This window comes from Pelmatolapia mariae, linkage group LG15 (assembly GCF_036321145.2).
Source record: "Pelmatolapia mariae isolate MD_Pm_ZW linkage group LG15, Pm_UMD_F_2, whole genome shotgun sequence".
Lineage (NCBI taxonomy): Eukaryota > Metazoa > Chordata > Actinopteri > Cichliformes > Cichlidae > Pelmatolapia > Pelmatolapia mariae.
The window spans coordinates 27,720,414-27,746,168 of NC_086240.1; the positions used below are offsets into that span (position 1 = coordinate 27,720,414).

The window sequence follows — 25,755 nt, forward strand, 5'->3', positions numbered from 1 at the left end:
TATTTTAAGTGATCGCAGCCTTGAGTTTCATCATGGCACAGAGTTTGACCATTTCTTTACATTAGATTTTTTTTTGCCAATTATTTGTCTTCCAACTTATGAAATGCTTCAGACTGCTCTTCACTGAATCACAGAAACATGTAAAATAAATAATCTAAATAAAAACTGAAGCAGTGAAGCGTCTAAACACATCTGTGCCACTGATAAAACTTGTGGGAAATAAATGAGAGTGAAAAAGTGAGTGCTGGGAAAGAAAAACAGGACAGACTCTCACAGGTACACTTATGATGATTTTAATAAGTCGAAAATACATTAAAATTTAAAGACCGCTCAGATTTTCTGCTCAGATTACATGTTTGATATTAAAATAATAAAAATCATTTCATCCTGAAGCTTTTACAAACAAGCTGAATGTTCTTGATGTAACACAGCTGGATCCCAGCAGCAGAACCACAGAAATGTACATCACATCCGCCAAAAGTATGTGGACGCTGTGCCGGTGGGGTCATCCTGACAGAGTGAAGATGAAGTCCTTTCATAGTAAACAGATTATTTCTATAAATGAAGCTGGTTTTGTAACAGGAAGCAGAAAAAAACAAAGCTGTCGTTTCGTCGCGTTTTTTTAAGGCAGTGAAGGATTTTACTGTAACTGTGTTCAGCTGTAGTTCCTGCTCTCTGCCTGTGGAGGCGCTGTACTAACGTAGCTCTGCTGTGTGTAAACGTATCACTGAAGAACACTGTTCACATACTTTTGGTCAGGTCTGCTCTTTTTGTGTCCGCTTCATAGCTTTTAGAACATTTCAAACTCAGGCCGACAGATTTTGAAGAAGAGCACGAATGAAGATCGAGACCCCAATCAGATCTCTTTGGGTGTCGGACTCTCCTCTCAGGCCCACAGGAGGATTCAGATGTGCCCTCAGTCTGACCACAGTTGGAGGCACGAATCACTCCGACAGGAAGTGAACAAAGGTACGAGGAAACACTCCACGCCTGGTCGGATCACTTTCGATGTGACCAATCTGAAACGCAGATGGTGGTTAAATCACAAACTGGACAACGGGTCAGGATTATTCTTCAGGTGGGTTTTCATCTAAACGCACACACATGCTGTAATAAATGTTGTGAAGTGAATGAAGTTGTGCTGATGATGCGTTTCCTGTGCTGGAGGCGTTTTTCACTCACCCACCACTCGCTGTCCTCCTCGCCGTCCACCACGATCAGCTCTCCCTCGCTGAACGTCAGCTCATCTGGACTGTCGGCTGCACAGTTGTAGATGGCCCTCACCCTCTGAGGCCTCTGCTTCTACACACACACACACACATTTAGCAGTAAAGCTGTGTTACATGCTGGACTTGTGATGACGACTGTGTCTGTGTGCAGAAATAAATGAGGTGGTGTGTTTGAGGACTTACAGAAAATGTAGTTCTGGGTTTGGGGGGTGGAGGAGACGGACTATGGGGGGATACGATCTGACGACCTGCCAAAGAGAGATAAACCCCCCACAGACTTCAGAAAAAAAGTTTCTCTTCTGTAACTTCACATTTGTTTGAACAGAGAAAACTCAAGCAGCAGCTGCAGTTCCCCTAATGTCCAGCAGAGGCTTCAGCAGATCGGTCCAGTAAAGCAGCGGTTCCCAACCTTTTTTGAGCCACGGACCGGTTTATGTCCGACAATATTTTCACGGACCGGCCTTTAAGGTGTCACGGATAAATACAACAAAATAAAACCAGTACCGGTACCAAAAAAAAGATTTATTCATAACATTGAGCTGTTAGCCGTTAGCATGCGTCCGTACTAGCTCCCCCGGGAAATCTCGCATGTTATCACGATAACAGCGCATGCCCCCCCAGCCTGTGACTCTCTCCACTCTGTAGTCAGCAGACTGCAAACGCAATCACTTCTCCTAATATCAGGGGACTTTAATCATGTCTCACTGAACTCCACACTGCCCACCTTCACCCAGTATGTGACACGCCCAACCAGAGACAATAAAACACTGGACTTACTGTACGCCAATGCAGAAGAGGCATACAGTTCATCACCTCTCCCTCCCCTGGGCAGATCTGATCACAACCTGGTGCACCTTGTCCCTGTGTATGAGCCCTTAGTGCGCAGGGAGTCACCAGCCGCCCAAACAGTGCAGAGATGGTCAGAGGACCATGGTCAGAAACAGCGCACAGTCCTGCTGTGCGCTGTTTCTCCAACAACAAACCTTGGATTACCCCAGAAATGAAAGCCGTCCTCAAGCAGAAGAGGAGGGCCTTGCAGAGAGAGCTGAGAGGACTGATAAGGAAAGGGAAGTTCAGCTACAGGCAGAAGATGGAGAACCAGCTTCAACAAAACAACGTTGCCCCCTCCCCCCCGGGCAGAGAGTTCTGATGTTTGTGGCCTGAGGTGGGGAAATGATCTGAATCATTTCTTTAACATATTTGATTCATCCATGAGGCAGTCTTCAACATCGGCTGCAGATTCACCCACCCCTACTGCTGCTGTTCCACCTCTGACACCTCAGACACTTCACACCTCCTCTACTCACCCTGCTCACCACTCTCCCCACCCTCAACAGCAGCATCCAACACACATTCAACGCAAAGCTCCAGCCTGTCTCCCTCAATCACCCATGTTATGAGGGAACTGAGGAGGATTAAAGCCAGGAAGGCAGCTGGTCCAGATGGCATTAGCTCAAGGGTTCACAGGTCCTGCACAGACCAACTGTGTGGGGTGATGGAGCACCTCTTCAACCTGAGCCTGAGGCTGGGGAAAACCTCCTGTGTTGTACCAGTGCCAAAGACTTCCCTCCCCAAGGACCTCAACAGCTACAGGCCGGTGGCTCTGACATCCGACCTGATGAAGACCCTGGAGCAGCTGGTGCTAGCTCAGCTTCGGCGCCTGGTGAGCTCATCACTGGACCCACTTCAGTTTACCTACCAGCCTGGCATTGGAGCGGATGATGCCGTCATTCACCTACATCGTTCCCTCTCTAACCTGGAGACTGCTGGGAGCACTGTGAGAATCATGTTCTTTGATTTCTCCGGTGCCTTTAACACCATTCTTCCCACAGTCCTAAAGGACTAGCTGGAGAACACAGGAGTGGACCACCACCTCACTACATGGATATTAGACTACCTCACTGATAAACCACAGTATGTGAAACCTCAGGGCTGTGTGTTGGACAGGGTCGTCTGCAGTAAGGGGGCCCCACAGGGAACGGTTCTGGCACCGTTCGTCTTCACCATTTACACTGCAGACTTCTCCCACAACTCCACCCAGTGCTTCCTTCAGAAGTTCTCTGACGACTTGGCAATAGTTGGCCACAGTGATGGGGATGACAGGGAGTACAGAGAACTGACCCACGACTTTGTGGACTGGTGCCAGCAGAACTACCTCCAGATGAACATTAGTAAAACCAAGGAGCTGGTGGTAGACTTCAGCAGGCACAAACATCCTCCACTGCAACCACTAAACATTCAAGGCATGGACATTGAGACTGTGGACAGCTACAGGTACCTTGGTGTTCATCTGAACAATAAACTGGACTGGACTCATAATTCAGACACCCTCTACAAAAAAGGGCAGAGCAGGCTGTACCTGCTGCGGAGACTCGGGTCTTTTGGAGTGAAGAGCCCATTCCTGAAGACCTTCTATGACTCTGTGGTGGCCTCAGCCATCTTTTACGGTGTGGTCTGCTGGGGTGGCAGCATCTCTGCTGGTGACAGAAAGAGACTGAACAGGCTGATCCAGAGGGCCAGCTCTGTTCTAGGATGCCCTCTGGACACAGTGGAGGTGGTGAGTGACAGGAGAATGGTGGCTAAGCTGTCATCCCTGCTGAACAACATCTCTCACCCCATGCAGGAGACTCTGACAGCACTGAGCAGCTCCTTCAGTGGCAGGTTGCGGCACCCACAGTGTAGGACGGAGAGATTTCGCAGGTCTTTCCTCCCCACTGCTGTCAGATGTATATTGCATTTGTATTTTATTTTATTCTATTGTGTACAGTTGTGTACAGTATCTTATTCTTATCCTATTCCAGTGTTTTTCTATGTAACTTTGCACTATCCACTTTCTGCTGTAACAAAACAAATTTCCCATGTGTGGGACTAATAAAGGTTATCTTGTCTTATCTTATCACATGGGAAAAGACCCAGTTTTTTTTTTTTTTTTTTAGAGTTAACGCTAAAAAACGATAAAAACCATGAAAACCATGAATTTCACACTCGAGCCTCAACTCTCATGGCCTGGTACCAAACGACTCACAGACCCAAGGGGTGGGAACCACTGCAGTAAAGCACCAGAATATCTGACATGGCGCGAAACTGCTTAAGATACCCTTAAGTTTCACACAGAGAAACATCCAGTGTTGAGGTTTAATGAGCACCTGACCTCATTAAACCATGACGGGGGTATTTCACTGATGTATTTTACACCGTAATCACAGCTTTCCTTGAATGAGTGACATCAGAGGTCATGTGAGTGTGTTCTTGCAGGTCGTGGTGTTCCACAGAGCTCTATTAACGGTCCTTTGTCAAAGCATAAAAGTTTCAGCTTTTTAACAGCAGTTATGTTTTTATAACGCACCTGCTTACATCATATTCAGGCTTAAAGTTTGACATAGGTGCCTGTAGCTGCTAGCTGTCTGCTAGCTTCACCTGAACTGGATGTCTGCACCATGTTTGTGCTGCTGGAGCCTTTTAGAGCATTTTTAATGACATCTTATGACCAATAATATGCTGCTGTGAGTTACTGTACCAACATCCAAGAAGGCGGTGCTGCAGCTTGAGTGAAATTCAAAGATTTTCATGTTACTGATTGTGGATATCTGAGTGTGTGTGTGCATGTGCGAGTGTGTGTGTGTGTGCGTGGGTGTACCTTGTTTTTCCGACGGAATCCTGCCTGCAGGTCTCTGAGGAGGAGGAACCCTCGCTGCTCTGTAATCATAAGAACAACATTAAACTGGTGTGCTTCCTCCCAGCAGACAAACTCAATCAGACCAGTACGTACGCGGGAGGAGAGACAGGGGCTTTGGATCCTGGAGGTCCTCTGTGTTGGTGGCTGGGTGGGAGGAGAGGAACTTTATGCTGGGGTGGTGATGGAGGTGGGATGCAGGGTGGTGGCGGGACTGGAGGTGCTGTAGGTAGTCCTGTCGGCAGGGGAGGCAGAGGAGGGAGGGAGGCGGTCTTGGCTGTGGCGGCTTTGGTCTCCAACATGCCGGTTCTCCTGCTGGGCCCAGGAGGAGGAGGAGGAGGAGGAACCACTGGGAGCACTGGGAGAAGAGGACAGAACAAGAGTCAAGAAAGCCCTGAGCAGTGGCTCCAGGCACACCTCCACAGTCAGAGCCTGAAAGCAATCCAAAATGCTGCAGCAAGAGTACTGACAGGGAACAGAAAGAGAGAGCATATTTCTCCTATATTGGCTTCACTTCACTGACTCCCTGTTAAATCCAGAACGGAATTCAAAATCCAGCTCATATACAAGGTCTTAAATAATCAGGCCCCATCTTATCTTAATGATCTTATAGTCCCATATCACCCCATTAGAGCACTTTGCTCTTGCAGTGCAGGCTTACTTCTTGTTCCTAGAGTATTTGAAAGTAGATGGGATGCAGATTCTTCAGTTTTCAGGGCCCTCTTCTGTAGAACCAGCTTTCAGTTTGGATTCAGGAGACAGACACCATCTCTACTTTTAAGATTAGGCTTCAAACTTTCCTTTTTGCTAAAGCATATAGTTAGGGCTGGATCAGGTGGCCCTGAATCCTCCCTTAAGCTGGGCATACACTGTGCGATTTTTTTAGTTGCGTTAATCAGCTTCTGCTCAAACTGTACAATTGACTTGCAGGGGTTAGAAGTTCATAGGTCACCATGCAGGGTCTCACACTATACGGCCCGATGCTCTGATGCGACCTCAGTGCTCACACTGTGCATCCCTAACATGAAGGTTATAAAACAAAATCTGTCTCTCACTCTCCCTCTCTGTCTTTCACTCACACAGACACACACACAACCACCATCAACTTTGCTAAATTGCTAATGAAAAACATTAATCAGGCAGCAATTGAGCAGCAATGCCCATCCCACTATTTTCACGGTTGTTGTGGTCGTGAAAATTTTGTGAGGCCACATCTAAAAGGCTCAGATGAGCTTGCCAAAGTTCTACAAGTTGTGCTTTCATCGGGAGCTGGTCGTAAGGTGTTAATCGCTTCTCGTTACCCCATGTATACTTGTGAGGTAACATAACATAAGCAGCATGGAAAGTGATAGGAAGACAGCATCTGCAGACTGTTCAAGTTTCTTTTAAGTGTTCTTTATTTTCTGGCGTCGCCTTTCAACAATTGTTTCACAAAAATATAAGAACCTGGCAGTCAAACTCTCACCTGCTTTATATAGAATTCCACTCACACCTGGATCTCATTAACCTCTACCATTGGGAAAACAGGGTAGACTAAATAACACAGTCTAGACAAAGAAACAGGAATAAAATCATTTTTCCACTTAACAAACTCATTCACCCAACTAAACAGTTTGAAAAGTCAATCTCTTCACTTAATCTGACTCATGAGGTTATTTTAAATGAAATAAACAATTTTACACAAAAGAAACACCCCTTCATTTGGTTACACCCAATTGACATGATCAATGACATCATATCCTATAAAATCAGGAAGTACTGGGGCGGCCCTTCCCACATACCTGTTTTACACATAGGACCTGCTCAAAGGAACACACAATGGTACGTATAACCAAACTACATAAACAAATGAAAGATTCAAATCAATTAATGATGAAGTGACATTTAGCTTTAAGAACATTTGCACAGATGAAATGAATATAACCAATGCTACCGCAAACAGACCCAGGATAGTATGTAGAGCCAAGGTTACATGTGCTGTGTTTACATTAAAGCATTATGATAGACTATAAGATAACAGAACACAAAATAACAATATATGCATGTGACAAATGGTAAATGAATTCAGTCCTAGCCACTTTGTCACAATACTACACGATGCATGACACACGATGAAGGTGAAACTCGGGCCGATCACCAAAATGGTCACACGACTGAAAAATCGGCTCAAAATGGGCCAAAAATCGCACAGTGTATGCCCAGCATTACTTATGCTGCAATAGGTGTAGGCTGCTGGGGGATTCCCATGATGCACTGAGTGTTTCTTCTTCACTCACTATGTGTTAATAGACCTCTCTGCATCATGAACGAATCTTATGAATCATAGTTGTTAGCAATCTCTGGCTCTCTTTCACAGCATGTCTTTTATTTGTCTTCCTTCTCTCACCCTAACCAGTCGCAGCAGATGGCTGCCTGTCCCTGAGCCTGGTTCTGCCAGAGCTTACTTCCTGTTAAAAGAGTTTTTTTTTTCCTTTCCACTGTCTCGAAGTGCTTGCTCATAGGGGGTCATATGATTGTTGGGTATTCTCCGTATGTATCTAGGGTCTACCTTACAATATAAAGCGCCTTGAGGCGACTGTTGTTTTGATTTGGCGCTGTATAATTAAAATTGAATTGAACTGAATTTAAATTAATTGAATTGAACTGAACTGGATTAAATTGAACTGAACTTGAATTGAATTGAAAGCCTCATACAGCCGGTCCATACCTCAGAAAGAGGACAGAACCGTCTGCTCTTTTCATGAAAATAAAGCAACAAAAGCCAAATAAAGCTGACGGACGCAAAGAAAAACATGACAAACGAGACCCTCCACTGTGGATCTGACAGGAAGTCCACCCACCGTACATGGAGTTCCTCTCCGGCGTTTGAGGGTTGGGGGGGTCGGAGGACGACCGCTGTCTGCCTACTGATTCCACGGGGGGGCCTTTATTGGTACCTGACCGTGACAAGACAGAATCAGATCAGTTTTATTTCCTCACAGCTTCACAGGGTCTGAACGGCAGAGCTGATCTCAGCCCAGGCGCCCTCTGACCTCTGCTGGGTCCTCGGGGAGGAAGCGGAGGCGTCGGGCCGGGGGGCGGCAGGTTCACATCCAGCATGGTGCCGTAAGTCTCGTTGCTAATAATGGTGCTGGGGATCGCAGGCCGCTGCTTGTCCCGTGCCAGGAAGGCAACGTCCCGCGCCAGCGCCGCCAGGTTGGGCTGCACGGGTCCACTTCCAGGCACAAAGCAGCTGACCGGACGCTCCTCCCGCCGCTGTGGGATGGGCTGCAGGACCCACAGAAAACACAGGAAGTACACGGTCACTTAAAGCCAACACAAAGTTTAATGCAGGACGTCAGAAAAGCAGCCTACCTTGTCCTCCATCTCGTCATCGCTCTCATCCAGGTCTTCATTTTGCAGACGCCACTCATACTCGACGTGAACATGGACGTTAAACTTTCCGGTCTGAGCCTGAGTCAGCTGGAACACATCAGTCAAACTTTATTGGTACAGACACTCAACAGCACAGGAACTGCTTTACTTTGTACAGCCTGGAAGTGTTTGGATTCTCACCAGCTCTTCGCACTCTTTGTGTCGCATACGTTTGGCAATGTCCAGCGGTGTTTCTCCTGCATCGTTAGCTGTGGACACAAATTCAGTCATTCAGACTTTCGGTGAATTATGTCAGCACATTGTTTCCAAAAGCGAAAAATGATCAGATCTGCACTTTTCTTTGTGTTACTGCAGGTTTTTCTCCCCCTGAAAAGACAAAGTACTCAGCTCTGTTTGTTCTCAAGACATCATTTAAATTTTATGTGATGGTAGAAACGATAACGGCCCCAGCTGAGGGTCACACCAGCTGTGAAATTTGCTTTTTTTTTTCTTCAAACCTCACAACAAAAAACTAGAGCCAGGTTGGCTGGTTATTTGAACTTGACCTTCATCATTAGCGCCCATGTCAAAGTTCATCTTGAAAAACATTTCAAGAAACCTTATCGAGTGATATATCGTATTAAAGGGCATGAAAAGAGCTGTACCCCACACTTTTTCTTCTTTCTTTTTTTTCTAATATGACATCCAACGACTTTACAACGATGTCAAAGTTTAGAACAATCACACACTGCATGAATACATCTTAAAACCTCAAGTTTGTACAGATTTCAGACCAGTCGTACGGTAAAAGATCATAAAAACCAACATTTGAGTGTGTAATGCTCATATGAATGATATGAGCACTTGTCACTCATCGTCAGCGTTCAGCACGCTCTGATATATGTGCAAGTGTGTGTGTTCTTACTGATGGACACTGAAGCTTTCCCCCTCAGCAGCAGTTTCAGGCACTCGCTGTTGTTGGTTAGGCAGCAGTAATGCAGCGCCGTGTTTCCTCTGGTCGTCTGCTTGTCCAGGTTACCGCTGAAACACAGACCCGGTCACTACACACATACACACACCTGGAGAACAGGTATTTAATTGAACAGTCACACCTGTTTTGTCCGAGGAAGTCGACAATGTGGAGCGAGTTTCTGTCGCCCATTCGGACCGCCAGGTGGAGCACCGTCTCCCCGGGTTCCTGACACACACACACACACACACACACACAAAGTCAGTCTGTAGAGCAACAACGCACACCTGAAGCACAGAGCTGTGTCTACGTGTTACTGAACGGACACACAAAGCAGAGCTTAAGAGTAAAAGCTTCTGTTGGAAAACCAAAGATTTGAGATCAAAGGAGGAAAAAACAGACACAAAATGAGCACAAAGACACAACAGAGAGACGCATGAGTCAGTCCGTCGAACTCGTGTTAGAGATGCAGAGGTCATACATGTTCGTTGGGCTGTGGGATGGCCTCCATCAGGTCCACCCCCTCAGCGTAGACCTGGATGAGCGACAGGATGTCTCGGTTCCTGACGGCCTCGTAGAGAGCCCGCAGCCTGGACGTGGCGTCGGTGCACTTCCGCCGGGCGAAGCGTTTCTCGGTGTACTTCGCTGTGATGTAGTCCTTCCTCATCTGCCTGCAAACCAGACGGACGAGTCACTACGACATCCTACTACAGCTCAGACTCACCTCCTGGTGCCGTCACCTACATGTCGCTGGTAGGAGTTGGTTTGGTCACTTCCTGCGCTGACAGATCTGCCTCCATGATCTCATTGAAGCTGGCGTTTCCCACATTATTCGCCAACTAAAAGGCAACAAAAGCCCAACATCAACTCTGGTTCGGTTCTGGCTGTAGCTCCTAAGATTAGACACGTGCTCACACTTCCTGATTCTTCACAGCTGAACACGACTGACATGCTCGGCAAGGGTTCTGGTTTCCTGATTATTCCTGATTATTCCAGAAAAGGTTTGCAAACATTCAGAATGTCCCTTCCATTCACGTCTTCACACAGGTGAATATAATGAGGTTATGAGATTTCAAAGAAACAGTTTTAAACGAATCAGGAGACACAGTCTTGCAGGATGGTAAAAATCTGAGGGTTTTTTTGCTTTGCTTTTTTTGGCTTTTTCCTGCAAATATTTTAATTTTATTTAACAGATTAAAGTCATGATGAAATGAGTCACCGCAAACTGACAGACAGAATGCTCTGACATGCATCAATGACTTCCATTACTTCTGTCGGGACAGTGAAGTGGACTCACCAGCAGCTCAGAGGTTCCCAGGACGTCCAGGTCCAGACTCTGGATCCTGGAGTAGTGGACCCCCATTTCTCTGTGGATCCCTGAGCACTCAATACAGATCAGCACCCCGAGGTTCGTGGACAGCCAGGAGGGATCTGTAGAGGGTGGGTGGGGGCGGTTGGGGGCACAGAAACAACAAGCGGTGCCTTCACATCCTCAAAATGTAATTTCATGACTAAAGAAACAACAAAGTGAACGAGATGAATTAACAATCTGCTGACAGACGAACCTGGAAAAGAATTCTGGGAAGTTTCTGCAGCTCTGAGCAGAAACGTGTTTGGACTACAGGTCCACATGAGGAAGCTGAGTGAATACTTTTGGCAATATAGTGAATGTTGAATATATAATTAATAAAAAAAACTGTATGTTATTAATCTAATCTTTGGACGTGCTGAGATAAACGGATGAAAACGTGTTTTATGGTGTTATTGGAGAGACTGACTGTTGATGCGCTCTCTCTCATGACACTAACGTGTTCTCACTTCTGTAAACCATGACAGGAAATAGAAGTGCTATGAAGTTCCACATCAAGTGTTCACAGTGCAGTTCAGTAAAACCATCATCTACAAGAATATCAGCTAGGTTTAGAGCAACAGACCAACTAGAAAAGTTGCATAAAACAACTTCAATGCCAAAAAAACCCCCCCCACACAAAACAACCGCAAAGGAAAAAAACTGCCTGAAGGCCCAGAGCTTTCCACAAGCAGTCCTGCAGAGGTCAGTGGGGTTAGAACGCCGGCAGAACTAAGTTGTCACTGGTTTTTGCTCTGAGCATGTGCAGGAAGCCTTAAAATAAAAATAAGACTGTCAAGGCCACCACCGTGAATCTAATCAGCATCCTCTGAAACAAACGCATCCAAGTCCAGACCCTCAAACCAGCTGGAAAGGTGAAAGACTCATTCAAGCGTCACTACTTTTTTGACCAGACCGTGAGTGCCTGGACTTCCATGTTTAATCTTTGAATTTTGTTTCCTTTCATGAGTGGTGTTTGTTTGAGAGAGACTTCTGAATAATTCTGACCTGCAGCTCCACAGTCGCAACAGCTGTTGTTTCCACTCATCTTCTTCACCTCTCCCACGATGGACTTGGTCAGCTCCTGGACGATGTTGTTCTCACCCTCGTCCTGGTCTCCTTTGAACGCCTTGTTCAGCGCCTCCTCCTTGCTGTTCTGCAGCACCGACACCCAGCTGAAAAACACCAAACCATCAGCGCTCGCAGTAGCGCGAAGCCCGGCAGCTCAGGCCATGCCGGCTCGTACTTACATCTGACACTCGGCCTCGTCCTCGGCCTGGAAGTGGTAGGTCCGGTCATCTGTGGGGGGGGCACGAGACAGAGTTCAGACTTTACACACATACATACAGAGGAACATGTGAGCAGGAAGTCTGCGGCATACGGGAGAACAGGTCGAAGCTTTTCTTCTCATCGGGGTTCCTCTTCACCTGGCAGGTGAGCAGGTTGAGCTTGGCTGGAGGTTTGTTTGGCTGCAAGACAACGAGAGGAGGTGAGACCTCAGCTCTGACTGAACCTCACTCAGATATCAAACATTCAGTGTTACAGAGAAAAGATCCTGAAACTGTCACAGAGTCTGTACTGTTATATACCATAATATGGACAATAGTTGGATCCCAGTTAGGTTCAGCCCACAGAGCGAGAACCTGTAAGGACTTTATGCTGCACAACTCAAAACCTTCCCTCATCTTGCAAAACATCTGCACATGTCATTTAAAGTTCTCAGATGATTAACCTCAGTGACTTTCTGTAATCTCATTTTCTACTGTTTACTGAAGCCTGATGACTTTTGATCCTCTGGCTTTTCATGCCACAAAATGTCTCATTCATAAGGAAATGTCCTAAAACTATGGATGAACCACAGGGTTTTCCTTTCCTCCACTTGCCTCCACCACTGTCTCCTGCCTCCCTGAATGGGCATACCATGCGGGCCCCACAGTTCACCCATACATACCCACTATGGGCCCACGGACCCGTTTTAAGTCTGGTAGACTACAGTTTTATGAGGTTTTTCCTTCACATTTTTGATATCAGAGGATCTTCTGCAGCTGACGGTTCTACTCCCCAAAGCAAGGCAAGTGTCAGGTTTCAGAGCTGGAGCTGATCATCATGCGGAACGTTTGTTTCTTTGTGTTCAATTCATTTTGATCATGTAAACAAAATGCAATTTAGGAAAAGAAAAGAAAAAAGAAATACTAAACTAGAAATACCCTCCAATATCGCTTCACCTATTCTCAGAAAGGAATGGGAGTGGGAAGAAGTGCACATTGGACCATAAGACGGATGACCTCGGTGAGTTGACCTCAGATAGAGCACTGTTAGGACTCTGCAGTACCTGTCTTCATTTGAGTCTGAGTGGTAAATGTGGAAGGTTTCTACCAGCTGTGAAGGGTTGGCGTAAAATCCCGGACATGTTACGCTGAAGAAACGTGTCTCTGAAGGAATGCTTTCATAAAGGAACGTCACTCTGACAGAACGTTTCCATGACGGAACATTACTTTGAAGGAGGGATGTACCCAAGGATGTACCGACAGCTATCAAGAAGGTGTAGGTTATCTTGGAAACCCGGTTCTCAGAAACATGAGTCTAATCTTGAAATTTACCTTAAATAGAACTGAAGATATGTGTTACAGTGAATCTGTAGATATGAGGTTTGTTTTTCTTTGAATTTGCTTTTCAGCAAGCTCAAGGAGAGACAAAAGGCTGAAAGTTAGAGAGAAACAGTTAAGAAGAATTAGAAACTTTCCCTCCAGCAGCCCTCGGATTTCAAATCAAACGAATCCTTTTCCCACCCTTTTCTTTTAATCATTTTCCTTCTGCTCTTTCTCTTCTGCTTGCTCAGTCCTGATTGGCCATTTGACTCCTCAGACTTCAAAATAAAAAACAGAAGGCAGAAAAAAACAAATAAATAGATAATGTACTATTTAACCCCACTTAATGTAGACCAGGAGTAGGCAACTCCAGGCCTCGAGTGCCGGTTCCTGCAGGTTTTAGATATCACCCCGGGTCAACACACCTGAATCAAATGACTAGTTAATTACCAGGCCTCTGGAGAACTTCACGGGATGTTGAGGAGGTCATTTAGCAATTTGAATGAGCTGTGCTGGATCAAGGACACATCTAAAACCTGCAGGACACCGGCACTCGAGGCCTGGAGTTGTCTACCCTTGATGTAGACGATAAACTCATGAGGATACTTCTGATTGGACATGTAGTGCAGGCTGGAGGGCGGGTGCTTGTCATGGACCAATGGGAGAAGAGGACCTTACCGTCCCGTGACAGATGGTCAGGAAGCCGTTCTTCACCGAGCACTTTCTCTTCTGCCACACCTTCCTCAGTCTGACGAGGAGAGAGACAAAGCTTTTAGTGTGAAAGGTCACAGAGTGGAGTCGTGACTGAGGCAGCTACCACTAACACACGTGTGCAGAAGGAGGAAAACATGTTAAATCTGTAAATATGTTACATTTAACATTGAGTCTGTGTAGACTGACTAAATACTGCCTCTGCTGGACGTCACAGGAACTGCATGTGCATGTCAGTCACGTTCATGTGGCATTCTGGGACACTGAGTTCACTCACCCTTCACTTTTCTTGTAGAGGAAACCAGAGCGTTCGTTGCCGTGGGCTTTGTCACCCTGCAACTGATGGAGGCTGTAACCTGCGTTCTGTTTGGCCTGGGCGTCCTGTCAATAAATTAGACACTTTATGTGAAGCAGCTCTTATGACAGAAAGACGTGAGAACTATGACCCTACACAGAGTTCAGAGCTCAGAGCAGCCTCTGTTTGATGGACAGCTTTGTTAATCAACTTCATCAACTTGACATTTTCCAGTAACAGTTGAGCCTGTCAGAGCTCACCTGGTTATGCTCACCATCAGACTCATGACATCCGTTCAGACCATGTTTGTTCTAACTGCTGTGCGCATGTTAGCGACTCTTTACCCTCATTAAACAGCACAAGGTGTTTATCCTGCACTTTAACTGTGTTCATGTTTTCGGTCTGTGCCATCAGTCAAATGGATGTTACACCATGTTTGATGTTTTTTACCTCTTTCTGATCGGACTGCAGTGCTGCCTTCAGGGTGTCTCGGAGCTGAGCCAGCTGCTTCCTCTCGCCGTCCTGAGTCTGTTTGATCTGCAGAGGAAGAGAAACTCTAACTTTAAGCCCATTGTTGTGTTCGCACAGAGCAATCGGTAAGTGAGCTGTGAGCTTTAATGCTCCTGCAGGGAACACAAGCGTCCTCACCGCTGTCAGGTCTGTGGACAGTTTCTCTACGGCCGGTTTCAGAGTCTCCACAGCTTTCAGTCCATCCTGGAAAAAACTGAAGAAAAAAACGTCTGAGAACCTCCAAGAAAAAAGTGAATCAATAACAAAATTAATGTTTTAATATTCTCACTTTATTATCTTTTCTTTAACACCTTACTCATACATGGACCTGTTGGTCATGTTTGGACATACTTGCACTGAGCGTGGTAAAACTTGATGAGGTTCTGGAGGAAGTCTACTCCTTTCTTCACTTTGATCTCGTTCACTTTGAGCAGGTACTGCAGAGAAAAGCCAAAGAATCAAGAAAAACTGAAGGAAATAACCATTACTGCATGACCAGTCCTTCCTTGTCCTCCTCCAGCTCTTCTAGGAGGACACTGAGGCATTCCCAAACAGCTGAGAGATCATCTCTGCATGTCCTGGGTCTACCCGGGGCCTCCCCCTGGCCTTTAAACCTCATCTTGTTTAGGCACCCCGTTTAGAAACATCTCGGCTGGCTTTACTCTGAGCTGATCCTCATCGGGTTTCTAACAGCAAGCCTGGACAGCCATCAGAGGAAGCTCGTTTTCACTGCTTTTTTCTGTCACCTCTTTACCAGCATATCCACAGAACTCACCCTCCACTCCTTCTCTACTCATGACCAACAAAAATCCATGAGAAACACAGATTGAGCTGAAGATCAGTGCCTGCTGAAGCCAAAAAAAGCTACAAACCCTGAAAACCATCAAACCGGAAAACTTCTGAACAGAATCTGTCACAGACCTCTGTCCACCAAATCTTCCACGTCATATACAATCTGTGCTGATTGGTCGAGGCAGTAAAACAAACGCTGCTCTCGGTCTGACCTCAGAGGATAGAGATGATTGTTTTAGCATTCAGGTCACCTGTATGACCTCTGACCTCACCTCGCACATCTGCAGCTGGAACATTCGTCTCTCCTTCTCCATCTCCTCTGCGATTTCTCCTCCGCTGAACTCCGTCCGAATCATGCCATGCATCTTGGCGTTCTCTTTCTTCTCTTTCTCAATCTTCGCTCTGCAGAGGTCAAAGGTCATGTTAAAATCTCAACACAAACAAATGTGATCAAAACAATAAACTGAGGAGAAGAAAAAATAGAAAGATGCTAAAATACAGAAGCCAAGAAACGCCATGATTTCAATCATCATATTTTATCTTTTCTTCTTTTTTTGAGAAAAAGGAAAAAACAGCATGTATCAGTCTGTGGAGACAGAAACAATAAAGATAACTTTATTCAAACATCCTCATTTAAATGCTGAATGACTCAGCTGGTTAACATGTTCTCGTCTCCGTGATTTAACATTTCAGTGAGAACAGCTGATAATGAGCCCTTCTTACAGTTTGGTCTCGTAATCCTTCCAGGCCTTATCGAACGGCTTCTTCAGATCCTGCAGGAAAAATAGATGTCACACAGTCAGTGATTCATTCATAAACACACACACACACACACACACACACACACACACACACAGGACTCTAACCTCTGAGTCACTCTGGAAATATTTCTAGACGATAACATGTGCGTTAGATTAGAAAAACAAACAGAATGGTGACCGTGTCACAACAGAGGTGTTTTAAATTCAGCCATTTGGTCTTTATGCCACGAGCCACAGCCTGCAGGACGACACCACCATTACAAACAGGAAGTTATGCTCACCGCACAACTACAAGAAAAACTGTTCAGTGTTTTGCAGAAATTAAATGTTGTATTTGGCACCTCAGGGCCACCTTACCTAGCATGCCTACATTTTATAATTCAAGAAGCACAGATTTTTTTTAATGATTCAAACTGAGCATAAAGCAGGAAAAATACTATTTAATAAATCAGAAAAAACAAAAAATGATCTTTTATTCCGATTTCCTGCTTTTGTTTTTTCATATGACAGGAAACGGACGATTTTACAGTGGCTGGTTTGCTGCTGTGGTACAAAGATATTTAAACATTAATGTGGGACCCCAGCGTGATTTTATTTGTTAAATCTGAAGCTGTGTGTTTAAAACGATTACAGTTCTGATGTAATTATTGTAAATACACAGTCAACATGTCATCTAACCAAACATGATTCATTTTTAGCCACAGTAACCGGAAGTGAAGTGTAACTGAGCGAGTGTCTGCGGGTTTGTTTCAGCAGGAAGAAGAAAGTGACACCAACCCCTTTCACTCCTTTCAGGTCTCCTTTCAGCAGACTGTCCAGAGGGAACGTGATGATGTTGTTCATGTTCTGCAGCTGCAAACAGGAAGTCGTGTCACAGCACAAATGCGCAAAACACACCACACTTTCTACATTTAACACTTTTCACAATAAAATGTCTGATGTTTCACTCTCTGAGGCTGACTTTGGTTCCTCACCAGGTTCTTGAAGAGCGCTGTCAGCTCTCTGGTGAAAACGACAAACTTGATGAAGGCAGATCCGACATCGCCGTCATCCCTGTCACCCCGGGTCAGGTAGTTTTCCCCGAACTTGTGCATGGACTGAACGTACTGCTCCTCATTTTCCACGTGAGCTACGACACAGAAAACACTTTAAATAAAGACGCGGACTGCAGCTCGGATCATCTCAGTCTTTCATTTAACTCCAAAAACAAAAATGATTAAACTCTGTGTGAAAACAAAAACCATCCACTCCACCATGTGGAAAAAACAAGGACAACGAACACGTGTGAATAAAGTAATAAAAAACAATAAATATAAGAGAAGACAAAGAGAATAAATAAAAATATGATACTAAATATTGAGAAAAACTGGAGATATATATAAATGAACAGAAATAAAATACACACCTCAAATTAAAATAAACAAATCTAAACAATTAAAACATATTTATTTTAAATATTATAAACAAATAATAAATGTAAATGTATTAAAATAAATTTAAATTTATTGAAATTATATTAAAATTAATTTAAATAAATTTTATATTGTAACAAAAGATTTTTCTAAAAACATTTCTAGTTAATTTTATTTAATTTAGTCCCTTTTGATACGAAAAATTTAAAGTAGAAAAATAAAAGGAGAGAAACGAAATCTTACGTTTTTACAGTTTAACATTTTTTGTATAATTTTTCAGCTTTAAATAATTCTGATGATTTAAAAGTGTTTATTGGGCTTCAGTTGGACATGTCTGTGTGTACCCGCTGCATTTCTTTAGCAGAGAAAATGGGCTGTTCCCCTCGAGCTGAGGCACCGAGCCGCTCTGAATCTTTGGTATATACGTGGAGATTTACCTCCAACATAAACCTGCAGGTTACAGAGAGAAGCTAAATATTTCAGATCCTCTCTGCTGTCCACATACTTCTGGTCATGCAGTGCCTTCTGTCTGTGAAACTGCTGAATGATGCGTTTCCTGTCAGTTTTTGCAGAAGTGCTGAATAACGTTCAGATCTTGTGTGTTTGTTGAGTGTGTGAAGGACTCGGCCTCTCCTCTGTTTGCACTGTAGTGTGGATGTGGGCGTATCCCTCAGCATGCCGGGACACGGGGAAGCATGACAGGAATGTTTGGAGGTGAGACTCCACCAGCCCGAGCAGGGACCCACCAGCAGCACGCGGCTGCCGACGAACCCACCCCACCCGCACTGACCTGAATAAAAAACTGTGCTTTTATTTTGGTAGTTTGTATCTGAGAGCAGTGTGCTACCACAAACAGGAAGTGACAGTCAAAGTGAGACTGTGGTGACAAGCGTTGTTATTTTGGGTCAGACTGACATGAAACTGCATCTCTCACCCAGACCAGATGAGTTGATGGCCTTCACTGACTTCTTGATCTTGTAGAGAACGGACCGGTCCAAGTCGAGAGCCTGAGGAGGAGAAACAGCACGCAGATTAGGAGCCATGCCTCTAATGCTTACATGTCAAAGTTAAAGGAAAAGTGTGTTTATAGTCAGTATGAACTGTTCACCACTGCTGGTGTTCATCTCAGACTGTCACCCTTCATACCCTGAGCTGACGTGCGTGGACGGACTGCAGAGTCTGCATGTTTTACCCGAAGCAGAGTTATTATCAAGACATCACACATCTAATAAGGGACTGATGAAAGCAGTGCTGCTATTAAAGGTGCTTTTTTTTTTAGCAAACACCTCTCACTCACAGAGACTGTTTCATTCAGACCTTTGAAGCAGATCTTTTTATTCTTGCAGTTCAACATAATCCGAAGAAGCCTGCTGAGGGACAGCACCCAGCGGCCACAGCTACTTCAGTCTGACCTTCTCAAGGCTTCAGAATGCTGGCAGCATTTCATAAAGTTTAGTCTGTTCTTTTTGGGTTTTACTGTTGCATCAACTTTTGCCTCCCCCAAACATGAGCCTGGTTCTGTTAAAAGAAAGTTCTTCCTCCCCCCTGTCACCAAGTGCTTCCTCACAGGGGGCATTATTGTAGTATTATATTTATTATTTTAGGGTCTTTATCTTATGAAGCACTTTGAGATGTACATTGTTCTATATTAATAAATCTGTAATGAACTGAATCTTATGTTCTGAAAATGATCAGATTCTTTGTGCTGTTCCTGTTTCCTGTGTCCCTCCTCATCTGCGCGGTACAGTTTGATACATTAGTCCCTAAAATAAGAGCGCTGCGTCTGTGATCTGCAGGACATCAGATGGAATCATCGGTATTGTATTGATTGGCACGATCAGCTCTGGCGAACACACAGAACCTGACATAGCCACGCCCACTGTTTTCACAGGAATCTGGTTAGGGCTTCAGAAGGAATTCTTTTACCTGTTTGACGTACCCAAAGGGAGCTCGTATTCTGTAAAGCCGGCTTGCCTGCAGGAGAGCTGATCTGAAAGCTAATGTCTTCTAGTTCCTGAAACTCTCCTTGTTAGCCTGAGGCTAAAACGCAGCCTAAATTAAATCTTTGAGTGGTAACACGAGCTGCAGCGCTAGCTTCATGTTAGTCAGGAACATGAAGTCTGCTTGTGTCTAACCCGAGGCTGTGGGAGGGAGACTGAAGAGGCCATGCGATCTAAGCCTTTACCATAGTTTGCATGACTGATGAGACCACAGAGGTTAAGTCACATGACCTTCAGGTGTTTTCCTACCGACCTCATCTGTGGGGTTCACCTAAGCGTCTACAGGTCTGAGTCACAGGTCCATGACTCAGAGCGAGAAACATGCACTTGGTTATTCTTTGACCAAAAACTGGTTCAAGATGAGCCGCTCATCAAACACCGGAGCCGATTTCAAATCTCTGCACAGAAACACAGCGAGACGACAGATGAGCTCAGGTGTAGAGCAGCGACTTCATTCAGCTCAGCCAAAGACCAAACAACAGATCGAGCACAAATACAAAGAACTCAGAAACAGCTCAACTCAGTACGGTGGATGATTGATGGTCTCACAGCACTGAGGTCCTGGCAGGGCCTTCTAGATAAATATTCATGGTCTTCTTGTGTTTGTGACAGTTGACCTGCAAATTCACCAAAGCACTCACTGAAAAAGAGCTACAGGACGGGTAGAAAATCTATCAGAAAATACCGCTCCTACAGGATGAATGATGCAATAATCTCAATGAAATGCCTGTAAACACACAAACAACACACAGGGCAGGTCTCTGAGGACAGCATTGAAATCTTGGTACAAACGCCCACAGGCTCATGTCACAGCAGCCCACCCATGAGCTTTCATTATGTCCCTAATAAGGGTGTTGCAAGGGTGTAAAGAGGTCATAAAGATTAAATATAGTAACTTAGTGTATGATTGTACACCACATAGATCACTGACCTGGTCAGCAAAGACAAAGAGGGGTCACTTCCTCTGCTGATACGTCAGTCAAACTCTGAATGTCTGATCAAAGTTTACCAACAGCCCCTTCAGACTGTTTCAGGCTGACGTCAGAGGATTCATATTTAATGATAATTAATGGTAACTACCCCTGTTACCTTACTGAATTCATTTTCAGCACAAAGCTCTGGCTTTACCCTGTGTTATAAATCAAGTACATCTTTTTCCCCCCTTATCTACGTCACGCCCATGGTCAACTTAGAATCACCAGTGATCCCAACATGCAGCTCTTTGGACTTTGGAAGGAAGCTGGAGAGAATCCACACAGGAACACGGAGAACATGCACACTCGAGCTGGGACTCGAAACAGGAACCTTCTTACTATGAGGCTGCAGGCAATCATCTAGGAGGATGTTAATGGATGAAGATGCCCAATTGACTAATCACAACTAACTGACTGGTAGTTGGCCTTCATCACTCTCAGCATGCATGCAGGTGTCTGAAGGCAGGTGAGGTTATTGGTGCCCTGACTTCTTTTCGCCCCACCTCCACCTGCAGACATCCTGACTTGGAGGCTGCAGGCGAGCAGGGGCGCTGCTTTGTCTTGTGAGGTCAGAAACGTCCACCAACGTGTGTCTAAAACTGTCTGCAGGACGTCGCATGTCCCCACCACCCTCACGGTTTTTACACTGAAGTTCAAAGAAACAGTCTGTAAAACTGTTAATGTAATGACTGTAAAATCATTGAGATTACAGTTATTGACTAAAAGTAATCATCATCATGAATTTTCCTGTAACCAAGTGGCAACGATGTGGAGCCGCTAAAGCTCACAGTAGTGGTGATATTTATTCAAACAGAGGTCTTAGGCCTACAGGATGAGGCACGAGCCAAAGTGTGGATTTGGAGAGTGGCGATCATCAAAACAGAACATTTCACAGCAGTTTTCTGACAGTAGAAGCAGCCGAGATGCTTCCTGTTTTTAGGGTTTCCTCAGTTTCACAGCCTCTGCACACCAGCTCTGCTCAGCTGCTTTTAACACGTGCAACAACACTCATTTTACATTAGTGAACGTAGGTGAGCAGATCAGTGTGACGAGTGGAAGATGAAGCAGATAAAGAAACCTGAATGGGCACAACACTGATCAGACCAGCAGGGACTCTGTAAAGGACTCATCTGCTATTTTTACCATTCAGCACACTGATGCTGATTTCATGTGTTTACTGTAATTATTCTACCGTCTGAAGATGAGGGAGGAGCTGATGATTTATTGGAGACTTTAATTCCTCTCACATCACTTCAGACAAGTCGAGACACAACAGAAACACAGATGAGCTTCAAACCTGAAGAGAGGAGCTTTAAAAGTGACCAAAGGAGAGAGAAAGAGGATGAGACAAAGAAAGATGACAAAGGAAAGAGGAGAGAATGGAGGGATTTAACTGAGAGGAAAGCAAAGATCGGAGACAGCAGGAGGACCAAGGTGAGGCGAATCATGTCGGGACTCGATCAGAGGAGTGAGGCTCCACCATCGCCTCGGGTCTACTGAGTGGGAACATCCCAGCATGCAACAGGAGGAGGAGGACATGATGTGCAGACCTGCGATTTCTACAGACCTCATGTCAGGTTTTCAGTTGTGCTTTTAAAGCATTCGCTGCAAGGACGTAGATTTCTTAACTTTACGCCGAGAGGAACCAGCGTTCAACTCTGTGCTCTGAGCTGTAATCCAACAGCTCCCTAACAACAACAGATGGCCTCTACAATGATGGGGAAAAAATATTTACTGTCCTTAGAACCAATAAAGTCTCAGAAAGAATCTGAAAAACTAGAAACCATTAAAAGAAAGAGGAACCCAAACAAAAGTCCCCACAAAAACACACAAAGAGAAATAAGAGATTGTTTAATCCATCCCTGAATCACGTGATCACCTCCCTAAAAAACATCCAGGTTGTCTCTTCTTTTCAGAGCATTTGACTCTTTATGCTAAGAATTAATAGCCTCTCTGACACACTGTTCTATTTATCCATCAACAAGGAAACCTGTGAAAAAATATTTAATGCCTTCATTATTGACAGGAAGCCATGAATAACCAATGGACTCCTGTCCTGAAAGACTTGCTGGCAAATATAACGTGATATCAAAGACTCAAAGAGAGAAAAACAAAACAAAACATGAGCACAAAAGAGCATATATATGTATTAAAACAACAACAACAACAACGTCCTCACTGAACAACTTTCTGTCCCATTAACAGTCTCAGGCCAGTATGCACGGAGTGTGATCACTAACGCCAAAGCTTTTACTGCTCTGAGGTCAGCTTTCAAAGACACGACCAGATTTGTGAAACAATTAAATGAGCACAAATACGACCTAAGCGTGTTTTCTTATGCTCGGCCAAGATGTTTGATGTAGAGGAGTTTAAAGACACATTTCTAACTCCTTTAGTAAGCAAACATAATCAATTATGATCAGTCACCTCCATTAATCGGCTATGTACCACAGGCCTTCAAGCTGGCAGTAGTTAAACCTTTACTAAAAAGGCCATCTCTAGACCTAGCGGTCTTAGCTAATTATAGGCGAATCGCTAACCTTCCTTTCATATCAAACATTCTTGAAAGAGTAGTTGTCAAACAGCTAACTGATCATCTGCAGAGGAATGGCTTATTTGAAGAGTTTCAGTCAGGTTTCAGAGCTCATCACAGCACAGAAACAGCTTTAGTGAAGGTTATAAATGATCTTCTTATGTCCTCTGACAGTGGACTCATCTCTGTGCTTGTCCTGCAGTCCTCAGTGCAGCGTTTGATACTGTCAACCATAATATCCTATTAGAGCGATTAGAGCATGCTGTAGGTATTACAGGTACTGCACTGGAGTGGTTTGTATCATATCCATCTAATAGACTCCAATTTGTTCATGTAAATGGAGAGTCCTCTTCACATGCTAAGATTAATCATGGAGTTCCACAGGGTTCAGTGCTAGGACCAATTTTATTTACATTATACATGCTTCCCTTAGACAGTATTATCAGAAGGAATAGCATACATTTTCACTGCTATGCAAATGACACCCAACTCTATCTATCCATGAAGCCAGATAACACACACCATGTAACACCGCTTCCATGTAAAATAGAACGTCAGCCTTCAGCTAGCTGTATAATTTAAACATATATCAGACTAAGTTAACAGTTCATCTGCAAATTTTAATACAACTTCTGGAGGCTTATGCAGATTTTTCTCCATGTAACACAAACAGGAGTGGGCGGAGCAGCTGCAGAATTTGCTTTTCTTCATGTTGAAATGTGTTAGCTGCTTTGACGAAGGACTCCCGCTCGCTGTTTCCCAGTAAAGGTTTTAATGGTGATCACAGGAAAAAAAAAATGTTGATCATAGGAACAGCTGCTGTGGATGCTGGAAACATGTTTTCTACCACTCAACCTGACCTCACCAACTCAGTAATGGCTCTGCCTCTTTGTAGTGTGTAAACAGACTCCCTTCCACGTTAAACTGCGCCAGCATCATCATTACTGCTGCTGTTGTGTTATTAATTCTGTTTAAAACTGGGGGCTGTCAGACTTTTTATTCATGTGCTGCTCATAAATATGTTTCTATTGAAGGTCTGTTTTTGATCGCAAATATGGGTGAAACGCTCACGTTTCCATGGTGACAATGGAGTGTTAAATGGCTTAATTTCCACTAGTGTCTACTCAACTTGATTTTTAGGGTTTTCAGTTAGGTGGTAGAACCTAGTGCCGGGTACTTTTTTAGTACATACTTGGCCGGGGATTCAAGCGAGCCGAGTTGAGCTGAAAATGTGACATCAGTAGACTACATGCCACTTGGCCAGGGAGTGAGGTCACTGGATAAGTCATAACAGCGACTCGTTCACAAGAATCAAACCCGTCATTTAAGAAAATAAGCAACGAGGAAGAATGGCTGCACAAAACCCAACAACATGGTCCAACGATGAGCTGCAGACATTTACCCTCAGTTTAGCACCAGGTCCACAATCTCCTCGCTGTCTTTCACTGATGACAATCTCACCCACACTGAGGTGGTGCTCCACTGTAATGGGAAACAACCGAAACGATCCAGTCTAGGTGAATCGAGTTGAGCCGAGTTGGTGATAGTGGAAGAGTGGTTTGCTGATACTACCCTTAACCTTTCATGAATATTATTATTGAGTTTACAGTACAATCATCACGTTAATTTACTTTAAGATATTTTCTCTAAATACGACTAAAAACAGCCAGTGACGACTTCCTCCTGAGCTTGAGGGCAGTTTGGGGCCTTTCACATGTCTGTGCCCACGGCCCTGTTTTCTCCCAGGGCGTCCCTGTGGGGAAAGCCTTCAGCCCCATCTTATTCTCCCACCTGAAACCTTTGACCTTTAACTGCTGCTTCCTCATCTCTTCAGTTTTAGAAATATGCTTCATCATCGTGTTGCAAAAAGAAAATAAAAAGAAGCTGTTAAATCTTACAAAATGTCTACAGAAGGAAGTGTTTCTCTCAGTTCCTCTTTCGAATAAAACAGACTCGTTTGACGCTCTGTTGCTTGGAAAGTTTGAAAAGCAGCAGAAATCACCGTTTATCCACACTATCGGTGCACAAACAGTGAAAACAGGCTGTGACTAAAACCCTCTTCAATCCCACACACGGGAAAACAAACCACGTTCATGAAAAAAGGAACAAAACGGACTTTCCGGGTATTTACAGAGAGGCTCAGTGGAAGCCTTTTTACCACCTTATTAAACTCTTATAATCCCCGACTTCCAACCGTGTGTGTGTGTGTCCTTGTTTTCTCACCTCCTCCAGAGCTCCCACCGCGTTCCTGCAGTGGCCCATCCGGGTAGTGAAGTTGGAGGTGGTTGGAGCTTTGTAGTCTTCATTGGTCTCGTCGATGAACTCCGTGACGCTGATCAGCTCCGGCATGGTGAGCTCCGGCAGACGCAAACTGACCCGGGGCGCAAAAATCCCGTCAAAACTGCCTCAGTGATCGCGCAGCCGCAGGTGGAGCAGCCACACCTGGACGCCTCAGAGTGCCCGCAGCGTCACAGCCAAGATCCTCTGCTGTTCCCGCACGCGCCGCTGCTCATAGTCATAGGAGGAAGAGGCGAGGTCCGACCTCCATGTTTGTCCCGCAGCACGAATCACCGACAGCACCGACACATTCCAACACCCTCAGCTG

General features: G+C 44.8%; 1 protein-coding gene across 1 annotated transcript; it reads right to left on the reverse strand.

Moving 5' to 3' along the window:
* Nucleotides 1-270: 270 nt before the first annotated feature.
* asap2b (ArfGAP with SH3 domain, ankyrin repeat and PH domain 2b) lies at nt 271-25,755 on the reverse strand. Its single transcript, XM_063496335.1, has 28 exons — nt 25,374-25,755; nt 18,578-18,650; nt 17,206-17,360; nt 17,009-17,083; nt 16,194-16,243; nt 15,743-15,872; nt 15,030-15,115; nt 14,817-14,892; nt 14,619-14,705; nt 14,151-14,254; nt 13,841-13,910; nt 11,956-12,043; nt 11,825-11,873; nt 11,583-11,749; nt 10,524-10,657; nt 9,971-10,065; nt 9,708-9,897; nt 9,369-9,454; nt 9,182-9,297; nt 8,458-8,525; nt 8,257-8,364; nt 7,935-8,169; nt 7,743-7,838; nt 4,999-5,260; nt 4,867-4,925; nt 1,413-1,477; nt 1,183-1,302; nt 271-1,019 (listed from the first exon to the last, which is right to left on the reverse strand). Exons 1-28 carry the CDS (start codon nt 25,497-25,499, stop codon nt 945-947), a joined length of 3,045 nt encoding a protein of 1,014 aa, XP_063352405.1. The 5' UTR covers nt 25,500-25,755; the 3' UTR covers nt 271-944.